The sequence below is a fragment of the Esox lucius genome, chromosome 14 (assembly GCF_011004845.1).
Source record: "Esox lucius isolate fEsoLuc1 chromosome 14, fEsoLuc1.pri, whole genome shotgun sequence".
Lineage (NCBI taxonomy): Eukaryota > Metazoa > Chordata > Actinopteri > Esociformes > Esocidae > Esox > Esox lucius.
The window spans coordinates 20,222,811-20,246,198 of NC_047582.1; the positions used below are offsets into that span (position 1 = coordinate 20,222,811).

At 40.9% G+C, this 23,388-nt stretch overlaps 2 protein-coding genes across 13 annotated transcripts in view; both read right to left on the reverse strand.

The window, feature by feature from the left end:
- Window positions 1–961: 961 nt before the first annotated feature.
- Window positions 962–12,833, reverse strand: LOC105014819 (F-box only protein 15). 3 transcript variants are annotated; one of them, XM_020053188.3, is made up of 12 exons: window positions 11,892–12,833; window positions 11,639–11,746; window positions 11,171–11,275; window positions 9,432–9,504; window positions 9,144–9,307; window positions 7,312–7,512; window positions 7,109–7,166; window positions 6,738–6,820; window positions 6,455–6,600; window positions 6,227–6,351; window positions 5,126–5,278; window positions 962–1,526 (listed from the first exon to the last, which is right to left on the reverse strand). In XM_020053188.3, exons 1-12 carry the CDS (start codon window positions 12,032–12,034, stop codon window positions 1,416–1,418), a joined length of 1,470 nt encoding a protein of 489 aa, XP_019908747.2. In that variant the 5' UTR covers window positions 12,035–12,833; the 3' UTR covers window positions 962–1,415. The 3 variants fall into 3 exon arrangements, with proteins under 3 accessions (XP_019908747.2, XP_010875742.2, XP_019908748.2); XM_010877440.5 differs by having other exon boundaries at window positions 7,109–7,238; XM_020053189.3 differs by lacking the exons at window positions 6,738–6,820; window positions 7,109–7,166.
- Window positions 12,834–17,144: 4,311 nt separating this feature from the next.
- The window catches only part of si:ch73-287m6.1 (RIMS-binding protein 2), a 61,199-nt gene continuing 54,955 nt past the window's right edge, over window positions 17,145–23,388 (reverse strand). For 7 of the 10 annotated variants that reach the window (XM_029125295.2, XM_029125297.2, XM_029125293.2 and 4 more), the window contains 6 exons: window positions 23,176–23,345; window positions 22,854–23,031; window positions 22,585–22,685; window positions 22,375–22,446; window positions 21,403–21,540; window positions 17,145–19,040 (listed from right to left, as the gene is read on the reverse strand). In XM_029125295.2, coding sequence (XP_028981128.1) covers window positions 18,813–19,040; window positions 21,403–21,540; window positions 22,375–22,446; window positions 22,585–22,685; window positions 22,854–23,031; window positions 23,176–23,345 — 887 coding nt within the window. In that variant the 3' untranslated portion in view covers window positions 17,145–18,812. Of the gene's footprint in view, window positions 19,041–20,359; window positions 20,748–21,402; window positions 21,541–22,374; window positions 22,447–22,584; window positions 22,686–22,853; window positions 23,032–23,175; window positions 23,346–23,388 lie in introns of those variants that run through there. The other 3 variants (XM_029125299.2, XM_029125296.2, XM_029125298.2) reach the window with 2 other exon arrangements.

Consider the following 23,388-nt stretch of genomic DNA (forward strand, 5'->3'; position numbering starts at 1 on the left):
TGTGCAGATTTAGGGATGTGAGTTTTTTTCTTTGAAATATATTTTCTTTCAGCATTTCAGGACTAACACACACAGCTGGTAAAACTACCTTAAACATGGACACATTCTCACAACAAAAATTCACAGTAAAAATAACAATTATTAGACAAAATGCTACCTGGCACATGTAAATCAGGTGCAGTGTATTGAGGGGTGGTTATGTTATGCAGTGTATTGAGGGGTGGTTATGTTATGCTGGGGGTTTTAACCAGCATTATTAGGGTCTGTGAAATATACATAAGAAACAGCCACCAGAAGATGTATGTGGGTTTTCACCCGATTGGCAGAAGGTAGTGCTCGGTAGAATGAACAGCAAAGACAGGCAGGTCAGTCTGTGGGAATATTAAACAATGGCCCTGGGGACACGGGGCATGTTACAGCTCACTCAGGAGGGGGGGGGGGGGGGCAACAATGCAGTGATGTACGAGTGTAATCACCACTCTAACTCTCTCGTTTTGGCTTTCTGAACTTACGCAGGGCCTCTCTGCCAAATGTACTCAAGCATCGACTCAGTGACCCGCAGAAGTAAGTCGTTGCAGTTTTTTTCCCCACTCAATAGCTCTTTACTCTAGCCGGCCATGGTACTCTACTGAACAATATTTGTAAAAATTAAGGCTTGGATATTTGTTGGCGTTTGGGGCCAGTATGTAGAGAAAATATAGAAGCATAGAGGGCTAGTCGATCTGTGCTGTTGGACATTTGGCATCTGCAATTGTCCTGATTATTTTTCAGCCACTCAGTATTCACAGTTTGTGTAATAAGCCTTCACTCAGCTTAGACATAAAAAGCCATCGTGTCCAGGGCTTTGCCCTTTACTGGTGGACTGGAAGAATAGTGGGGATTAAGATCACTACTGCCCTCAGGAGGAGAGAAAGTGTAGTGCAGGACAACAGAGGAAGATCATGAGGAAGAAACATGGAAATAGATTTAAATCAGAATGTTTATCTACCAGTTAGTTCCAACAGAAAATTAACAAACCTAAGTTTATCTCTTAACACATTTCACATCTGGTATTCTTTTTATAATGTGCAGATATCAAAGCATAGGATCAGATTCTACCAATGTGTACTAATGATTTAAATAAAATATAGAATAAAAAAAAATATATATAACAAAAACATACAAGGGAAAACCCTGTCTTTTACTGCTTCAAGATTAAACTAAACAAAAACACTCAACTACCTACAGGCAGAACATGTGGACAACACTATATGTGAAGCCCCTCCTTAAGATATACATAACACTGAAATAACAATGACCAATAACAATGACCATGAACATATATCATACTCATGACTATTTATAACATATGTTATGTAACCATTATGACACCCTTATGAAGGCTTTAGGATAGAGGCTTGTGCCCTCATGCAGTGTTAGTAGGCCTTCCCGAAGTGCTTGTTGACTTTGGCTGTGGCAATGAAGACTACCAGGCCGATGAGGAAGTACTGTCTCTGCTCTTCCATCCAGACCAGCTCCATCCTCATCTACAGAAAATACATTACTGTTATTGCAATGAACAAGATAATGCCAACTCTGGTATTATCATAGAGTGAGGCGACAGTAGTTGGACAGTTTCTCCAGCACTATAGACTGTTTTGCTCCAGGTTAAAGTATAAACTGTTGGCTTTAATTTCAGGTTGGAAATGGCAGCACTTTAAATTCAAATGTGTACAAATTCCCCTTTACAATAAAAATAAAACATGATTACACTACCGTTCAAAAGTTTGAGGTCACTTAGAAATGTCCTTGTTTGTGAAAGGCATATTTCTTGTCCATAAAAGTAAAAGTTGTTCAGAAATAGTGTAGACATTGTTAATCTTGTAAATGAATACTGCAGCTGGAAACTGCAGATTCATTGACTTTATATATAACCAAATAGTGGAGAGTTGATTAAGTTACATACATTTTTAATATATTCTTGTCCAATTTTGAATTTGGCAAAAACGTAATTTTTTGAATACGTAAAATCAAGTGTATTTAGAATGTCTTTAATCTTCAAATAAAAAAGACAAGCAGTCATTTCTGTTCATTTATACAATTGTTTTTTCAAAAAATATTTTCTGTCAGTAGCGAAAGAGGAGAAAGATCCTGCTCAAATCAGCACATGTGGACCATCTCAGGACACAAGCCTGAAGGCTTCGTAATGAAATCATCATACTCTCACTCTGCCAAAACTCACTTTCTTGCTGCAATTAACCGCAGTAATGGTAAGCATCAACTTTCAGTTAGTAATGCACAAACTCAGGGGAACCCAAATGAAAAGCTGGCCACTCTCCCACAACTCTAATTTTCTGAATGTCATCCCTCACCCATACTCAAACCCCAAATAAGGAAACTGAAACAATGACAAAACGTGTTAGGATCCTGGATGCTGACTGAATAATAACAGGGAGTTATTCACCAGATAATGCCTGTTATGATCTGAATGCAGATCCACTGTTCCACCAACCAGCAGCAAGCTGAGTTGTGTGACACATTGTACTGTAGCTCTCAGATGTGCACCACTAAACTGTAGGGAGTCAATAAAAAGAAAGTCACAGTGGGAGATCATGGCTCTCATTTATGCCCCTGCTTGTTCAGTTTGTGACAGGTTTGAAATTGTTATATTTTGAAAGTGTGTCAAGGATAATAACAAAGAAAAAAAATTCTTAGAGTGGCGGCTAATAAATGAACAAAAGGGAAACAAAAGGCTTGGCTGTTTTGTACAGAATAGGGAAGTGAGAAATTGTAGTATTGTTTTAATGTTTAAAACTGTTACTTGTTTAAACAAAAGTGAAATTGTTTCTATCCTAATATGGCTGCTAGGGCAGAATTATACAGTGGGGAGAACAAGTATTTGATACACTGCCGATTTTGCAGGTTTTCCTACTTACAAAGCATGTAGAAGTCTGTAATTTTTTATCATATGTACACTTCAACTGTGAGAGACGGAATCTAAAACAAAAATCCTGAAAATCATTGTATGTATTATTTTTAAATAATTAATTTGCACTATATTGCATGACTTAAGTTTTTGATCACCTACCAACCAGTAAGAATTCCGGCTCTCACAGACCTGTTAGTTTTTCTTTAAGAAGCCCTCCTGTTCTCCACTTTGAACTCGTTACCTGTATAAAAAACACCTGTCCACACACTCAATCAAACAGACTCCAACCTCTCCACAATGGCCAAGACCAGAGAGCTGTGTAAGGACATCAGGGATAAAATTGTAGACCTGCACAAGGCTGGAATGGGCTACAGGACAATTGCCAAGCAGCTTGGTGAAAAGGCAACAACTGTTGGCGCAATTATTGGAAAAGGGAAGAAGTTCAAGATGACGGTAAATCTCCCTCAGTCTGGGGAATGCAAGATCTCACCTTGTGGGGCATCAATTATCATGAGGAAGGTGAGGGATCAGCCCAGAACAACACGGCAGGACCTGGTCATTGAGCTTAAGAGAGCTGGGACCACAGTCTCAAAGAAAACCATTAGTAACACACTACACCGTCATGGATTAAAATCCTGCAGGGCACGCAAGGTCCCCCTGCTCAAGCCAGCGCATGTCCAGGCCTGTCTGAAGTTTGCCAATGACCATCTGGATGATCCAGAGGAGGAATGGGAGAAGGTCATGTGGTCTGATGAGACAGAAATAGAGCTTTTCGGTCTAAACTCCACTCGCCGTGTTTGGAGGAAGAAGAAGGATGAGTACAACCCCAAGAACACCATCCCAACTGTGAAGCATGGAGGTGGAAACATCATTCTTTGGGGATGCTTTTCTGCAAAAGGGTCAGGACGACTGCACCGTATTGAGGGGAGGATGGATGGGGCCATGTATCGCGAGATCTTGGCCAACAACCTCCTTCCCTCAGTAAGAGCATTGAAGATGGGTCGTGGCTGGGTCTTCCAGCATGACAACGACCCGAAACACACAGCCAGGGCAACTAAGGAGTGGCTCCGTAAGAAGCATCTCAAGGTCCTAGAGTGGCCTAGCCAGTCTCCAGACCTGAACCCAATAGAAAATCTTTGGAGGGAGCTGAAAGTCCGTATTGCCCAGCAACAGCCCCGAAACCTGAAGGATCTGGAGAAGGTCTGTATGGAGGAGTGGGCCAAAATCCCTGCTGCAGTGTGTGCAAACCTGGTCAAGAACTACAGGAAACGTATGATCTCTGTAATTGCAAACAAAAGGTTTCTGTACCAAATACACCAAATACTGCTTTCCTGATGTATCAAATACTTATGTCATGCAATAAAATGCAAATGAATTACTTAATCATACAGTTAGATTTTTGTTTTAGATTCCGTCACTCACAGTTGAAGAGTACCTATGATAAAAATTACAGACCTCTACATGCTTTGTAAGTGGGAAAACCTGTATATTGGCAGTGTATCAAATACTTGTTCTCCCCACTGTACTTTATTTTCCACATTTAGTCATTGTTAAGTCTTTAGTGAACTACCACAACTGAACCTTCATTCCACAGCATTTCACAAAATGATCTTGTCAGTAAAGGACTTTCCAGAGCCAGAGTATGTTGTAGTGGCCTAAGCTCCTGACTCCAGACCACAGATGCCCCCTGGTGATAGGGGTTTGGGCCCCAGACGAGCCAATTGTCTGTGCCCTGCCTCCCTGTCTCCCCAAAAATATTAAAATAACCTAAAATATAAAGAAATACATCAAAACTACATAAAAGACTTCCCTGTGAAAAATTGCTGTACCACTGAGAACACAAACAATTGCACATTCCTCATCAAACTAGTACAGAGAGTACACAAACAGAGTTTTGACTGAACAGGCCTATCTATCTGTCATCAAACGCTGTAACTTGTAATGAAATGCTGTATCTCAAAATGTATTGTTAAGAACCTTCATTATTGTATGAAAATACACTTGGGAGCAGGTGAACCTACAAACACCACTGAGATACAAAAGATTTGGTCATCTCAATGTCTCATACATTTTTTTTTGCCTGTTCCTCTCAGGATGTATTTAAAATGACAATCTACAGTATATAACCCCAGGCCTTCACAACCTAACATCTAGTTAGCCTATAACACAAATAATGTATTTAATAAGTAAAGCCTATACATATAATGGTATACATACCTTTCCCTCTGCATCCTGGTACTTAATAACGAAGTGCTGGCCTTCATACTTTGAGGGCTCCTTGATGTTCAGCATCATGGACACGGGCGTGCTGACATACCAGAAGGGGCTGTGGGACTCATCCATCAGGGTCAGGGTCATCATGCAGCAGTTCTACACAGACAGACAGTTTTCAGATATATTTGACAGACAGAGAGGGTTTTGAGTTTAGAAAACATATTGATTGGGACTAGGAGCCCACAACACAATATTCAACCAAACAAAAAAATGTTTTAGCATAATTTAAATGCAAACACCAAATCATCAGTCTGCTTCCCAGCATCCACTCAAACATGCCCACCACAAACAGGCCCTTGTCCCTGCAATTCTTCCCTGTCTTCAAATTTGTTCATTTATCTTCCCCTGACACAATAAAACGACTACACCTCATCAACCAAAACTATACTTTGGTCCAAATTTTAATATTGGGGAAGAAAACAGTCCAAAGTGGAGAACCAACCAGTGATCAGGTGAAACAGACTCAGCCCAAAATGGACACCCTACACTAACACTGAGATCCAGGTGTACCAGATGCCTACTAGTGTCTATAGCCCCATGTATCCTCCTCCAACACCCCCACAACAGCACTAACATTCAGCACAGGGACCACGTGATCCAGGCCCTCAGTCCACCTCCGTCCACCGGTCAGGAAGTTGTATCAGTCAAACAGCACAAGAGGTACCGGCAAAGAATCACAGAACTAATCTATGACCAGACAAGATGATCCGACCTCTGCTCTTTTCCCCAGCTCCTCCAATGACCCAGCTTCACACAGCCGACACTTAAACAGGACCTCCTCTAAAGTAACAGTAGCTTCAGCAACACAGCTGAAGCCCTGCCAAGGACACAAGGACCACCTGGGTTTCCTTTCTTGGGAAAGAATCCCAAAGAAAAGAACCACAGGCCGTCCAATCCCCACACCCAGCATTCACCCACACTACCAGCATGCAGAGAGAGAGACAGAGGTTATGTATGTGAGCTGTTCTCTTGACAATGACTCTATCATTTAGGCCTGGTATAAAGTCAGCTCAACCAATGGTAATCAGTGTTCCCATACAGTACCTCCACAGTGCCCTCTACAGCCTCACACTTCCAGGGCAGGCTGATCCGGCCAGAGAAAGGGGAGTGCTGGGACTCGTCTCCCCTGCTGATGACATTCAGCTGGATAAAACCTCCATGGACCTGTCCTGGGCAACCACAACATAAGTCAACTGCAGAAAGTGTCCCGGCCTCATTCTGATACCCAAAGCAGCTCTAGAATAAACTCCCCCAGGGCAGTGGATCGTTTACTTCTGCGGCCGGAGAGTCGAGGGAAGTGGCCGGCCATCATCTGTGTCACAGCGTTGTGCAGTACAATCCGGACAGTGTAACCATGAAGGCCGAAGTAAGGGTCTGCATTGTCAAACGGAGACTTGTCCTTTGGCACAGAGTAGGGACTAAGAATAACAAAGAGAATGAATGACCGAATGCCTGTAATTTCATCTAGCATGTATCCATCATCCCTGCTGGCCGAAAAACCCCGCCAAGACAGGTTGTCGGAGCGTAGCCAGGTCAGGGGTCAGGGTCGGCATACCACACAGCGGTTCCCAGGAGACTTCTCTCCACCAGCCTGTGGTAGTGGAAGCTGGCCATCACAAAGGCAATGGCCCACCGGCCCTGAGGTACAACACAGGACATCCCAATCACCATAATTACCACCAGTATTACACTGACCTTTAGGAGACAGTCTTAGCCGACCATTTTCCAGAGCGACAGCATTGATTTCATAATTTTTTGTACTGGTTCCCTCTAAGAATCAAACTCAAAAGCCCTGTGGTTGCAAGAGCCAAGCTCTTACCAAGAGAGATACACGGGATGACAAATCAAAATAATCAGCATTGTTTGGGAGTTAACCCAGCAAATCTGTGCCCATGCAATATTTAGGTCTAATTTTAGAACACATACCCTCCAGACCCCAATGACGATGCCAGGCGATAAGAGAACCAAGTTGACAAGTTGGTCTCTACCGATAACACGGCCACTGTTACAGATGGTCTCCACGTCAAACTTAGCCATCAGAGAGCGCCACCCAGGCCTGAGGGTGAAGGAGGAGCACCCATTTCACTCAGGATCAACAGGCAAGAGAAAAAGGAGTGCAACAGACTTACTTAATGATGTTAGGGGAGCTGAGGGCTTCTCTCTTCACACCGTCTAGCTGTAAGGTAGAGAGCTGGTAGAGGGCGGGCCAGTGTCTGCTGCCCCAGCAGACCGTCACTGAAGAATCAGAGAAGAAGGTACGGCTCTGCTGAAATGTCACCTCCAAGCCCCTCTTGTCACACACTGTGATCTCCCAGGTCACACGCTGGCTTCTGAGGAAGAGAAGAAAACCATGTGCCATGGTAGGCTAGAGCATGGATTTTGGTCATGATATAAAGCTCGACATTGTAGCGAAAAGCTACAACACAGCATGATGGGCTGCTTTTCTTTTTTGGACATTGTTGGAAGTTGAACCAGAATATTTGTATTAAAACAGTTGTGGTAATACCAGTATTCCCTATTACCTCAAGATAAAACGTTCACAAGTATAAGAAATGTTAAAGAATGCACTCAGACAACAGAGTGTCATAAACAGGTGTCAAATGAAATGCCACAACAAACAGAAGCTGTCCCTATGACAAAAGCAATTATTTTTGTTAACTTGTTTTATTTTAAAATTAAGATTGTTAATTGCATTCTATGCAGTAGCAGTTGTGTTTATAAGGCCATCCAGCAGACACATCAGCAATTATGTCTTCCTTAATTGGAGAAATTAGACTTATGGAACACGCTCACAGGACTGAATGGCACAAGGGGCACCTCAGGCCCATTCCAAGATGGGTAGAACCTTGTTTACCTACTATGCCCCCTACTCTCAGAATGTTCTGCAGGAAGTCCTTACGTTCAAGGCCACTGTGCCTATAAATGTAGTTTAAACAATTGTTGAATGACCACAGTGACCTGTGTTAAGGTTTTGAAATCTGTTTTAATTGTGTATTTTGTATGTTTTTATTGTTATAATACAGGGCACCACTATAAATGAGATCTCATTCTAAGTTGGTTTTCCCTGTATAAATAATTAAAAAAAAATGTATGCCTGAATTCACATTGGAATACTCAAATCTGTAATTATTTTGTATACTTTCATCTGAAGAACTTTATCGGTCAATCGTATTGTTCTGAAGTTAATTGCATTTCATAATACACAGCATACTAAGAAAAAGGAGAAACCCAATAGTTAACTCCTGGAAATATGAAGTTCCCCTTTCTTAAGGGAACTGTGATATATACCAGGTGGAGTTCATCACTTGGCCAATACAATACCGAATGTGAAGCATGGTGGAGGCTGTAGAATGCTGTGAAGATTTTCAGTGACATGGACAGTGAGACATGTCAGGACCTATTGAAGGATGAACGGAGCAGTACAGATGGATGCTTGAGGAAAAACGACTCCAGTACTCAGGACCTTAAACTGGGTTGAGTGTTCACTTTCCAACAGGACAATGACCCCAAGCACACTGCCAAGGCAACGCAGGAGTGGCTTCAGGACAAGTCTCAGAATGTCCTCGAGTGGCCCAGCAAGAACCTGATCGAACATTTTGGGAGAGACCTTGGGGCTGTTATAGCTGCCAAACATGATTCAGCAAAGTACTGAGTTGAATATATATTTAAATATATTTACATGTCTGGGGGGGTTGCAATTGCAAAAATGTCTAAGAATCTGCTTTTGTGGATGGATAAATGAGGAAACATTTATTTAATCCAAAATTGATATCATCCCAAACAAAACCCAAATGTGGAAATAGTTAAGGATTCTGAATTCTTTCAGAATGCACTGCACTGTTGATGTAAACAATCCCACAGTGGAACCACAATGTGAATGCCTTTGTTAATGCCTGTTTAACACACGGCCCCTAACAGAGACTGAACACAACTGTAACATTGACCGTAGAAAATGCCTAACCGTAGGACTCGCTCAGTATGGCTGGGTAGGCCTGTGAACGGGTTGATGTCTCTCAACTCCTGCCTCCACCTCTCACTGTATCCAGCCATGGTCCTGAAGTACAGCCTCCTCCAGTAACATTCTGGTCGCTCCTGGACCACCACTGCAGTCAGCTTCTCCAGCACCTGGTGGGAGAAAACACAAATCTTAATATAAATAATACAAAAATGGCTGTATATAAGCTAATAACCATCATACCAAGTGTCCCTCATATGGGATAAGTAGGAGTGTTATGAAATTGCGCCAAACCTCGTCTACAGGCTTGGGCATCCAGTTCTTACTCTGTCCATACTGTGCAAAGTAGATCTTGTGCCACATTCCACTGCAACAAAATACTGTGGATCAAACTGAGATCTGGAAGACTGAAGAGGGCATTAACAGCAGGCCTGGGAAATGCCATGGCCATATACTTAAATTTCATTTATCGGAAAAATGTTTGAACCTTTATAATGCAATAACTCCACGTTGATATATCCAGCGTGATATTTGATTAAGTCAAGTAATGGTAAAGTGAAGTCGGAGTAAAGTGGCCTAATATGCTATCAGCCATGTTGGCTTTCGACGCTTCCTTTCCCGTCATTGTAAATTCCAAACAGTGAACTTCCAACTATATTAATTGTACTGGGGGGAAAACTATTTGATATTTTATCAAAATAGTATAGTTACATTATAATACTTAGACACACATGCGCTAATTGTTAAATTCTCCCAATTCTAAACGTATTAGAACTAGAGCCAGAACATCTTAACTTGGTTAATGTCTTGCCATTTACTAAGCCATTTCAAAACATTACATGTATGGATTTTTAGTCGTTCTGATGTTTACGGGTTTGTATTATTTTCTTGCTGCCTCACTACAGAGTGCTTCAGATTCAGCACTGAATCACCTGAGATTGTCTTTTAGAATTATCTGACACAGAGTAGAATACATGGTCTAGTAAAGGCAAGTGTTGTAGATCCTTATGGAGCAAAACATCACCTAACCCCAACTTGACCTTTCAAGTGTGGCCTATTCTATGCAATGCAGAATGTTCTTTTAGGCAGATATCATACTCGACACTTTCAATACTAGCATTGATAAAGGGATACTAATTTGCAGATCCTGAATATGCGCACAGTTGCACATGTGTACACATCTCAGATGTGTAATATATTTTTAATACATACATTTCGCACACAGTTGCACGTGTATACACCTTAGATTCGTAAATATATTTTTTAATATGTACATTTTGGACATTTCAATCAACCTCACGTTAGTTTGTGCATATATGTCTAGTCTGTGAGTTTTTGTGATCTGTGGGAATTTTGCTGCTGCAACATCGCAATTTCCCCTCAGGGATCAATACATTTCTATCTATGAGAACCCATGTCATCCAATACCCTCCATTTTGATTAATCTGTCAGAAGAACACTCTTCCAGGACCCTTCACAAATCTTGACAGGTGCATCCAATCACATTTTAGCAACTTGACTTGAATTTTAGCAGGAAAGCAATTACCCTAGCTCATGGAACACATTGAGAAATAATTTAACTTGCATAACTTACTAAAAACAATTAAACAATATGGATCATTGATCCATATAGTTGTCTTTCTGCAACTTTTTGAACAGTACATTACAGTACATTACGGATTCCATAATTCAGCATTTGCCACAACAAAATGTCTGAGGTGTTTACGGAATCTATGCGAGATGAAAGGATGAGAGCAAAGGAAGATGCCCTTTTGCGATAGGGAAATCTAAACAAGTCATGTGATGAGTCCACTGCAGAAGCTTTTGGTTCTTTAGAGACAGAGATACATATTCTCTAAAGGTCACCAAAAAGCCAGATCTGCAGAAGAGGCAAAACTAAAAGAACAAGCCATTAGGGAAAATTCAGCCAGTTGGATATAGGTACAGCCAAGGGCAAATCAAAACTGTACTCTATGTTAACTGTATAATGCATTTCCTTATTTCACTAAAGCATAGCCTAAAATGTGCCATACTTGTTGTGGGCCATCTCATAGAACTGCTTGTTGACAAGGCCAATGGACAAGAGAGAAAGAGCATCCAGGTAGGACAGGATCTTCAAAAGGATCTCCGGTGGCATCCTAAAAAGGACAAGTAGACACGAATTACTACAATTTTGGGGCATGGTCATGGTGACTTAATGTCCTTTTTTCCCTGGCTAGAGCAATCACGATTAGCCCTCAAACAGTTAAATAGCAGTTGATATTTCAGTAGGCAGACACTTTTGACTAATCAGAACTGCCTTTATAAAATGTGGCACTGTTCCAAACATGCCTGCTTCTGCTGACCTTGTAGGCCTTATAAGCAGGTTTTCTCAGTGGGACACTGTACACACAACAAAATATTAGACATAAGTGTAGTAGAAAAAGGACTGTCCCTGAAATATCACGAATGTACCACTGTACATTTTGGCAGGAGAATAAAAATGTTTCAACTCATTTTACCTGTCTATGAGATTCTGAAGACATGTTTGCATGACAGCATATCCAGTAGGCCTCGATAACGCTGCTGCTTTCTTTTTACACTTTTGTCGCAATGGTTCAGGTCCAACACTTTGCAGTCAAGCATAGAGAAATACAGATGCAACACAATTTTCCATTATCAGAGGTTACAAAAAAAAGTGTCAAGCTGAAGCTTAAAGCCTGCTACTTCGAGTTCAGTGTACTGTCAAAAAAGGGGAATTCTGTCAAATCCTACCATTGAAAGTCTGGGGAAAATCCAGTAATGTCATAGCGATCACTCTCGTCTTTGCCTTTCGGTCCTTCACATTCTGTCGGTGGGGCATTCTTTAACAAACCCTCTCTGAAACTGCGGAAAAGCTGTCCGCGGCCAATAGCCATGGCCCTATAGGTAAAAATACTTAATTGCCCGTTTTCGGAAATCTCTAGGCACAACTCGCAAACTTGAATCCACGTTGGACTACTCGGACCCCGCCAACTTCGAAATTCTGCAGAGGTAGGCTACAGAACTCAGGAGTAATGTGCCATTCGCAAACGATTCATACTTTCCTAACAATTTTTATACTAAGTCGTCTCATGGTAATTGTTTTGATTCGTTGATTTTGATAGTTTGTTTGCTGGTATAATGATTTATAAAAAAACAGGATTGCGATTCATGATACTTACAGGTTTCGCAGTGCTCGGAAAAACAACTGTTTATTTCACGTGCGCAGAGAAAAATAGGCTAATTATATTTACTACTAATGATTGGATAAGTAGTGCACGATTGATTGCATTTCATTGATTATTTAATGTTATAGACACTGATTTGTTTTACTGAAATGTGCTGCACTTAGCTTTAATAGTTGAACGCAGTAATTACACAGCGCTCGAACTGCACTGCAGTTAAAGTGCAATCTGACTGCAGACTTTTTACTTAAACGGTGTCTAGCTGAAGAACACTTAGTCACAGTTGACAAAATGCACGCTAAACGAAATGTTGAACGATGCTTTTGTAGAACCAGTTTTCAAGTATTAATTCGCTGGATACGTTTCTATTCATCCACCAAGTAAATAATCAAGCTTTTGCAATGACCATCCCAGTCCCCGACCAACATCCCATTGAAAACAGGAGAGGGTATAGCGATGTGCAGTTCGCGAACAATTCGTTCGTTTTTAACTAATCCTTTTAGTGACTCGAGGCTCACGAGTCCTTTTTTTCTAATGACGTTCAACGTGATCACTCGCTTTATACCGGGTCCTCCAGCACAGTTCACCGATCAATGTCTATGTACATTCGCAGAGAAAAATAGATCAAGGCAGGAACTTCATAAAGACACGTTTAACTTATAAGTGAACGCAGACTATAATAATTCATATAGTTATTTGATTACTGATGTCATGAAAAAAACAAATGCCTTTGCCTAAGTAAAAAAGATTGAACGGTTGTTTCGTTCGTTTGAATGACTGGCAGCGGAGTTCTACCCACCCACGGAATACGCTGTTAGCAGGGACGTCTCTAGAAAATCATGGATGGGGGGCTAAGCCTCGTTTTTGGGGGGTCTGGGCATACTGCCCAAATTTCTTTTCATCGTGAATTTTTAGAGTAACAAAATAAGGTTGTTTTGGTCAAGGTTGGCTAAAAGTATACCTGTCTCATAGTTTGTGTTGGGCTAAAGCCCCCCTAAAATAGGTCTAGCAACGTCCCAGGCTGTTAGTTTAAATCAAGACAATAGCATTATAAAGACATGTTTGTAACAGATAATTGGACACATTGTAGGTCTAAAATAATTAATGTGGTAGTTGATTGTCATGTTAAACACAGATTAAATCATACACTGCGACTTTGCCTAAGTAACCAGGCAAGCCTAGTTCAGCCGGCCCCTTAATTGAAAGTGATAAATACTGCTACCCTCACTGGACTCAAACCTGGGTTGTCCACGTAAAAAGCAGTGTCCTTTACCACTACGCCACATTGGTACACATTTACTCAGTGTCAGTATAGCATCTCGATATTAGATAATTCTGTCACGCATTGACATCACACCAAGTTTGAATATATCGCCAGATACCATTAAGCATTGTGTGACATTGATACAATAACTATCAATATAGGTGGGGATAACTTACTTTTTAGTCAAGTGAAAAGACCAGAGAATCGTGGAAACCCCTACTCCTTTACTGGCCAAGGGGTTAAGGTCTAGCCTATATTACCCCAAAAAGCATGCACGGATACGTAATTATAATAATAGCAATTTAACCGCAAACAGTTTTAGTTCATGCTTACTATAACGTAGCTATTGAAGGCAATAGCAAAATACGTTTTTGTCTATCCTGACCAAAAAAATCACTCACGCGTACTTCGAAAATCCACCAGAAATAGTTGCAATACAAGCGTAAGCAGTTTTATTTTAGGTTTACTATAACATAGCTACTGAAGTTTGTATCCAGCGAAGTGTTTATCTACCTGGAACAAATCCTAATGCATAGTTTGTTTTGACTGGGATGAGATTCGAACACGGAACCTGTTGCTTGCGGGTCCACATCTCTAACAACTATGCTATTTAACAAAGGGTAGTCAGTCAGTCCGCCACTCACTCAGTCAGTTAGTAAGAGACATTTGCTCTTCTTGGCCGGGTCTGCTTACGCGGTCCGGCAAAAAGGACTTGTGAACGACTGACTCGGTTAGATTTATCGTTCAATTGAACTTTTTATTGAACGACTCGACAAGATCCGAGTCAATTTAAAGAGTCGAACTTCGCATCACTAGTAGATTGAGCTGAATAGGAGAGTTCACAGGCAAGGACCCTGAAGGATCTGGAACGTTTCTGTATGGAGGAGTTGTCTCAAACCACTTCCTACTGTATGTGCTCTCCCACATCGTCAAACATAGGATATGATTCAGCTGTTATCTTGACAAAGAGAGGTGTTATTGTGCTCTTATCTGTTATGTTACCATATGGTTTACAACCAGAGTTTATTCTTTCCTTTTGTGTGCTTGTATTGTAACACGTTCTTGTGACCTGAACTTAACACATGACCAAATTGTTCTTTTACTGCTGATGCTTCTTTAGCGCCATGTTATGTGTGGAAAAAGGGATTGAAGTATTTTATTATATCTTTGTTTGAAGAACAGAAAGGAAAACCCAACAAGAGGGTACACAAAGAACTAAATGCAGGGGTGCCAATAATTCTGACACTCATGTTTCAACAGTTAATAACACATAATTCTTTGACACATCCTCAAGCCTGTCGCACAGATAGCCTTACAGATTGCAATACTGTATGACTCCCCTTCATTGGCTGCTAGTAGGCTATGCTGCAAAATCCAAAAGTCAATTAAGTAAAATGATCTACACTACCATCCAGAGGATGTCACCTGTAACAGTAGGCTTGAAGCCGATCAATTCTGTTGACTCTATACAGTTGTATATTTAAAATATCTCTTGCTATAATCAAACTTGTTCAAAGCAATACGTTTAGTCAAGGCAATATGGGTAATTGTTTGTCATTCAAGTTACTGAGATAAAAAAGTAATCATCAAAATAATCCAAACAAATATGTACAAAATATGAAATTTATTTTTGATAAAAAAATTATTTTGGCACATGCACACTCACACAGTTATTTGATCACCATAAGTATTTTCCTATGATTTTTCTCTTTGATTCACAGAGCTAGCACATAATTGCAGACTTGAACATCTTTTCTTGAGGACACAATGGAGAATGCTTGCACTGTTTACAATTAGAAGTAATCTCAGTGCACTAAAAAAGGTAGTCTGAAAATCAAGTATAAACACTTAGAAATTATCTACAAATGAAGAAAAGTACAAAATAGCAATAGCATAGACACTACACCCATTCACAAATGAATGATTTGGTATTATGACTTTAACATCTTTTTGATGGATATATGCATAACATAATGCATACTTTTGAGTAAATAATCAAATCTAAACTGCATTGCCCGCTGAACATTTCATACATTCATTTTTGGCAATCCATCCTTAGACCAGTTAGATAAGCAGAACCCTATCATCCTTAGACTGCAGGATATGACCCATTAGATGACACAGACATCTTAGTTAAGGGCCATGTACCTGTGTTGTAGATGTCTCTTATAAAACCTGGTCTCCAAAAAACATGGGATTTTGCGTAAAATGCTAATAAAGAAATAATGCAATGATGTGCAAATAATTTATCCCTGTATTTAATTGGAAATAGTACAAAGGCAACATATCAAATGTGAAACTGAGTAATTGTATTATTTTTGAAAAAATGCATGTCCATTTAGAATTTGATGCCAGCAACACGTTCCAAAAAAGTTGGGACAGGGGCATGTTTACCACTATGTTGCATCACCTCTTCTTTAAAAAATAGTCTAAGTGTTTGGGAACTGAGACCAATGGCTGTAGTTTTGAGAGTGAAATGTATTCCAATTCTTGCTTGATTTAGGATTTTAGCTGCTCAACAATTCAGGGTCTTCTTTGTAATATTTTTCCTTTCATAATGCACCAAATGTTTTCAATGGGTGACAGGTCTGGACTGCAGGCAGGCCAGTTTACCACCCAGACAGAATGTGGTTTGGCATTGTCTTGCTGAAATAAGCAAGGCCTTCCCTGACAGACATTATCTGAATGCCTGCATATGTTGCTCCAAACCCTGTATATATTCTTCAGCATTAATGGTGCCTTCACAGATGTGCAAGTCACCCATGCTAGGTGAAGTAATGCACCCCCATACCATCATGGATGCGGCATCCATGATTCCCAAAAATTATTTAAAAGTCAGACCACAAGACAGTTTTGCACTTCACCATAATCCATCTTAAATGAGCTTGGGGCCTGAAAAGGTGGCGATGGTTCAGGATATTTTTTTATATATGGTTTCTTCTTTGCATGGTGGAGTTTTAACTTGCATTTGTGGATGCAGCGACATACTGTGTTCACAGACAATGGTTTTCAGATGTGTTCCTGAGCCCATGCAGTGATGTCCACTACAGAATCGTGTCTGTTTTTAATGTAGTGCTGTTTGATGGCCCGAATCACGGCCATCCATTATTGGTTTTTGGTCATGTCCCTTGCATACAGAGATTTCTCCGGAGTCTCTGAATATTGTATTGATATTATACCGTAGATGATGAGATCCCCAAATTCTTAACAGTTTTACATTGAGAATTGTTATTCTTAAATTGTTGCACTATTTGCCCATGCAGTCTTTCACAGAGTGGTGAACACATCCTCACTTCTCACAGACCCATCCTCTCTGGAACGGTCTTTTAATGTCCAGTCATGATATTAACCTGTTGCCAATTGACCTAATTAGTTGTGTGATATTCCACCAGGTTTAGTTTTTTAGCATTACACAACTTTTTCAGTCTTTTGTTGCCTCTATCCCAACTTTTCTGAAACGTGTTGCTGGCATCAAATTCCAAGTGGGCATATATTTTCAAGAGACAATAACATTTCTCAGTTTCAACATTTGATATGTTGTCTTTGTAATATTTTCTATTGAATATAGGGTTTAAATGATTTGCACATCATTGCATTCTATTTCTATTTTCATTTTACAGTGTACCAACTTTTTGGGGTTGTGCTAGTTTTCTCTGTCAGTACAAACACTGTCAGAAAAAAAGCTGTCATATTAAGTAATTGACAAGTTTTATGATTACGCCAATCAAACTGGTTGTCCAGCAACTGAGGTTAACTATTACAGAATAACATTATGGGTTATAAAGAATGGTTCAGAAAAGGTACAGGATAGTTTTTGTTTTATGGCTATAAAAGCCTCTACAGTTAATTAATTAATCAGCTGGATACTCCTTTAATGTAGCACTCATTTAACCCCATAAACCCAAATTACTACTGCTAGATATGGTTGGTACAGTATGTAGGTCCTCCCTCCCTTCACCTTGACTCCAAAGACAGTTTGGCATGAGGTCTATAAGAGTGTAAACAAGTAAATGGTGCAGAATCTTGACATCTTCACTAAAATGGCTGAAAGGGGAACCCAGTCGTCCTCTGACAGACTGAACATTACACCGGTAGTGTAGTCAGCAGCACACCACTTAGATCACATCACTCATAACTACATGTCCTATATATGGGGGGGGGGGGAGGATGCACAGACATGAATGCACACTGAGCACACGGTCACACACACTATATCCTCAACACGTCCGCACACTACGCCCCCAACATAAACACATAATCAATCAATCCAAAGTATTTTATAAAGCCATAATACACCCTCAAAACACACACACACACACGCAGCTTTTCCATTCATCAGACAAAACACACACATTTGTGCAATTGGAAGGCAAACACAGAAGGTTGTCTTTAACTAGGGGTTTCATGACAGTTGTACAGCAATAACAAGTAAACAACTCTTTTTCTTTTTGATCAAACAAAACTGCAGAGATGCAGCAGGGGTCCTTGGCAAAGACTGGTGTAAGTCTAAAAACCTGTTCAACCATAGAAAATAAGGGCTATCTTGCTCGTATCCTTTTCATAAAGGCCACTGAGATGGTTCAAACGTCAAACCCCATGTAGCTTTGTCTACCTTGCTAGTGCCTTGGGCCCAAAGACTTTGTAGACCATTATATTCTTAGAGTGATTGCAACCTTTGTCACTATCCTGTCTGTAATATATTGCACTGAATAAAGCCTCTGTATTAGCAGCCAGCATTGTGGACAGAATGCTATGATTAGTTGAGTTTTTGCTCAAGTGTTTCAGGAGTATGGTCGTTTTCCAATGACATCGATCACGACATTGTTGTTTTTAGCTACGTAGTATCTGTTAGAGACCATACAATGACAATTGAATAAGCTACTCAGTGGTTACCCTGCTGAAAATGAAAGCATTGTTATGATCACCAATAATCTCTTAATATACATTTGATGAAAGAAAACATTCTGAAATGTCATGAAAATCCTAGTTGGGACTACCCCCCCCCACCGTTGATTACATCACAGTTATACAGCATGTGTGAATACATGTACTGTATATCGATTCGTTTCATCATTATGACTTACATGTGGTATCACTGAATATATTTGATTATGCTCACATATATTGTCCTGTAATACATCCGCACGCTTGGGTGCGGTCGGGCCAGCTGATTCGACATACAGTACTTGGCCCTTGGCTTCTGCTTTGGGGGCAGATGGCAACACTTTATTTCACGGGCGAGAGTCTCTTGAGCAGTTTCTTCCCTTTGGAGAGGATTCCCTTCTTCTTTTTGTTTTCCCGGAGGTTCCAGGAGTCCCTGGGACCCCTGGTGGGGCTGATGGGACCCCTGGTGGGGCTGATGGGACGCATGGTGCCTGGCGGACACAGGGGACGGACCGTGGGGGACGCAGCTCGGACAGGCGGAGCTGTGCTTTCTGTGGTGTCCGGGGTAACCTAAAGAGAGGTGCCATGGAGGGCGGTGGGTGGGGAGGGGGGGGGGCAGTGCATTACAAAGACAGCAGAGGTGCACTGTGGCCTTAACTCTGTCTGAGGTAGGACGGGGACAGGCTGCAGTCAGAAACACCAGCACTCCTTTGTTACCAGAGTAGCTTTGTCCAAATACATTATGGTTTATTAGGTGCCCGAGAAGATCCATTGAGAACCATATACTAAGTAGTAAAGGGTTGGTATGCCAAACAGACACAGTGTAATTACCTACATTTCCAACTATACTTGAATTTGATATGCTACCGTACGTGTGATGACTAAGACTTCTCAGAAATGTGTTTTCAACACACGAACATTTGCAAGCACACCTCTAGGAATTATTGGAAGATGAGAGCAACGTCAGTGCCGTATACTCAATTTTTTGTTAACCACTCCGTCAAATTCACGTATGTAATGTTTATAATCCAAATAGGGCTGATTTGACCAGATAAAGCCACATCCTGGACTGGGACTACATGTAGTACAGTATGTAGTTACATAAATTCCTTGATTAATAAAATAGTTATTAGTTTAGGATTAGGCTTAATAAGAGTCTGGATAACGGTTATGTAATGTTTGTACTTTATAAAGCTTGGCAAAACTGTTTGACTGTACTACTGTATACACTGGTTTAAGGAAACCACAGAAGATGCTGTACGAGGTTGAGAGTAAGGATGAGAGATTCCTCGTATCTCTGTCCACCTTAATATATTGGTGCATCTGAGGAGGAAACCATCTAAAGAGCGTGACACTGTAACACCACTTCTTCTGATATGTCCATTGATCATGAGGAACACAGTAATAAAGAACACCAATGGACACAACTCTAGATACCATCCCTCCTGTCTAATGCACTGGACTGGGGACCACACGGATGATGGTATACTGGCATACAGTTCATCCAGGCCTTTTACAATACTCTCAAAGGAAAAGAAGAATCCTCATACCTATTTACATTCATAGGGATTTGCAGCTTCTGTTAGTGCAAATGGTATATCAATGACTAAATACAGGGATAATTTATGCTAAATGTAGCGCTGTCTTACAGAGTAGTCTACCACTTTGCTGGTGGCATTTTATCACTATTAAAAAGATAACTTTGTAATAATACCTATTTTAATTGCTGTAAGTCTTGAAATTCTTGTTTCACTAAAAACGTACTGAAAAAAAATGTTTTATCATTAGTTAGAAAACACTTTCATCATTGCTAAAAACTTGTAAATGTGTAAGCAGAACCGTGTTGCTATAACATTTTTAATGTGTAAGCAGATGTTAACTAGCAATATACCATTTAAAAGAGTAATAATTGCAATGCCCAGCATTAGATCTGTCAGTCTGGTATCTGTAGTTGCTCACCAACTGTACGAGCCAGACAGAGCCCTTTACGATGTGAAATAAACAATCTTCTTTGGTTTGTATTTGCCAAGCAGGTGAGGAAAAAAATAAGTATGTGGTGATATTTCATCTGAGTATAACCCACACCACGACTATGAGAACAGAAAAGAAAAAACAACAACAGTACACACATGAACACAGGTCGCAAATGAAAATTATTTATATAAAATGCTTTTGCTTTTATTGTTCCATATACCATTACAGCATGGATGTCTCGATGTGGCTCTTTTTTCGTCTGGTTATGATCAACCATGGCATATCAATCCACTTTCATCAGGCCTGAAAAATATATATATATATATTTGGGAAGTGCAGAATACAAAAGGAAACAAAGCCTCTCCCAGGAAATACAGCAGTTGGGCAACAAAGTCTACTAATATATAAAAGGTAGCTTTGAAGATTACTTTTGAAAAAGGCATGCTTTGCTACAGTACATTATCAACCCTACTCAAATATTTTCCTTCCATTGGGGAACAACTGGTAGAAATCAGGAACGCTTCAGAGGTGTTCATGAAGCACTTATTAATACACAATATCCAGAGTTGGTTGGAGTTGTGTTTCAGTGCAAATTTTTTTCCCAACTATCCTTCTAGTTCTCTGAGCATGAATGACATTAGCCTTTTTCAAAATCCACTCTCCTTTGTGACTGCTCCATGAGTATCCCCCACCCCGTACTGTCACAGTTCAATGTCCTATCTCTCTGTCCACATCAGGCTTTGCTTCTTCCTTTCTAACATTCAGAAAGGTTTGACTGCATTTGTTCCTTTCGCCGGGCAGGGGCTAAGGTTCGTATGGTCACCACTGTCACTGTCACAGACGGACAAAACACACACACACACACACAGAACACCGACGGCAAGCGGAGAAAGCAGACGAAAATCAAGAGACGGAGGATGGATGGACAGAGGGCCTAGCGCTGAGAGCGGCGATGTACCCGTTTGGTCTCAGGCCGGTGGGTAGGCTCATCCTGGGCGTAGTGAGACGGAGTGTCTGTCAGGTACACTTCCACATCGTCAGGCACTTCTTCCAGGAAGTTGGAGGGGACAAGGCCACGGTGGCCATTCATTTCACCCTGCAGAGTTAGAAGAAGATGAGAGGTTGGGATGAGAACTCTGACAGTCAAACCCTCTCCTGGAGCCTCGTTTATAACTGCTTCATACATATCACACAAAATGTCTGCACACAAACAGATTTCAGTTTTTAATTGTAATAAATGGGCAAACATTTCAAAATATGTTTTGCTTTGTCATTATGAAGTATTGTGTGGTGACCCATGCCAAAAAAAGTTATTTAATCCATTTTAAATTAAGCCTATAACAACCAAATGTGGAGAAAGTGAAGAGGTCTAAATAATTTCAGAAGACATTGTACATTATATTGATAGTTTAGCAGTACCAAAGGCAGCATTGGTCATTATATACAGTCCAACAGTTGACCTTCTACATTATTGAGAGGCCTATAAATACTATTTTTGATAATGATAAAGATGGTAATGCTGGAGAAGTTTGTGTTACTGGTCTTGCTCAAGGGTGAAAGACAAACGTATAACATTTCTGTGTTAGGGATTCGATACAGAAACATTCCTAAATATGTTGTTTGTGTGCAGACATTTTGTGTGAAATTCATTTGCATGAAATACTTGCTTACCAGCTTGCAGTAAATAGAAAAAAAAATTGCAGATATGTACACAGGTTCAAACATGTACATGGAGTTGGACACATTCTTCTGTTAATGTAACATTTTCATCAACAAAATTTGAGACAGATTGTGTATGCACTATACTGACAAACTGTTTATAAACAAGGCCTCACTGTAATGAAAAATGGAGCACTCTTTTGCAACTTTTCAATTGCCATCTGTAAGCACACTGGTCACATCAAAGAACCCAGAAAAGTGGCATACTAACGTAATAGAACCCATCTTCATCAATCTCTCCAAACACAGCGATGATGTCACCAGCACAGAAAGTTAGCTCGGCCTATCAGGAAAAAGAGGTGTGATTTAAAATGTATGTACCATGTATGAACATTGTCAATTTCCATGTGTTTTTGTTCCTGTGTGTGTGGAAGCATTTGCCTTTATGTGTGTGTGTGTGTGTGTGTGTGTTTGGCAATACCTCCACATCTACGTTGGGTGAGCTCTCTCTGGGATCATAGTCGTAGAGGGCCACCATCCTCCTGGTGGCCTGCTGCTGGCGGAGTCCTCTTCTGTCCTGACCTGTTAGAAAAAACAACAGGATGTGCCAGTAGACGACGTGATATACTGACAGGTGTGTGTGGTCTCGTAATGAGATTCCCTGCCGGGTGCGGTACATAGAAAAGAATAAATGGATAGAGTTGAAGTCGCTTGCATTATGGAGCCTACTCAGTCTAATTCTGTGATTACCTATTCCTATTTTATCCACCGGCGTGTTGAGCGGGAGGAAGCCCTGCTTGATGAGCTGGTCCATGGTTTCGTCGTCCTCCGCTCTGATTTCTGACACCATGTTGCATGGCAGGAGACCCATCCTGCCTCCTCTGATCTCCCCTCGGTAGAAACCGTCCGTGTCCTTATCACCATATACCTGGAAGAGGGGAAGGGAGACGAGGGAGACGGGGGGGGGGGGCGGGGGGGGAGAACAATAGTGAAAGAGAGGGTATCTCGGTGTTCTCAGACACACGGCCATGTTGTGCTGAGCTGAGGCCTCGGCCTGGTGTGTGAGACCCACCCTGATGATCTGGCCCTCTTTGAAGGGCAGTTCCTCGTCTGCTGCATCTGGGTTGGGAGACATGGACAGGGGGTCGTAGTCAAAGAGAGCCACAAAGATCCGCACCGATTCTTCTGGTTCCGACTCGTCATAGTATGGAGGGGAACGGCGTTCCCGGTCCCTGTATCCCTCTTAAGCACGGGAGAGAGAGAAAAACACATTGACCGGCATCTC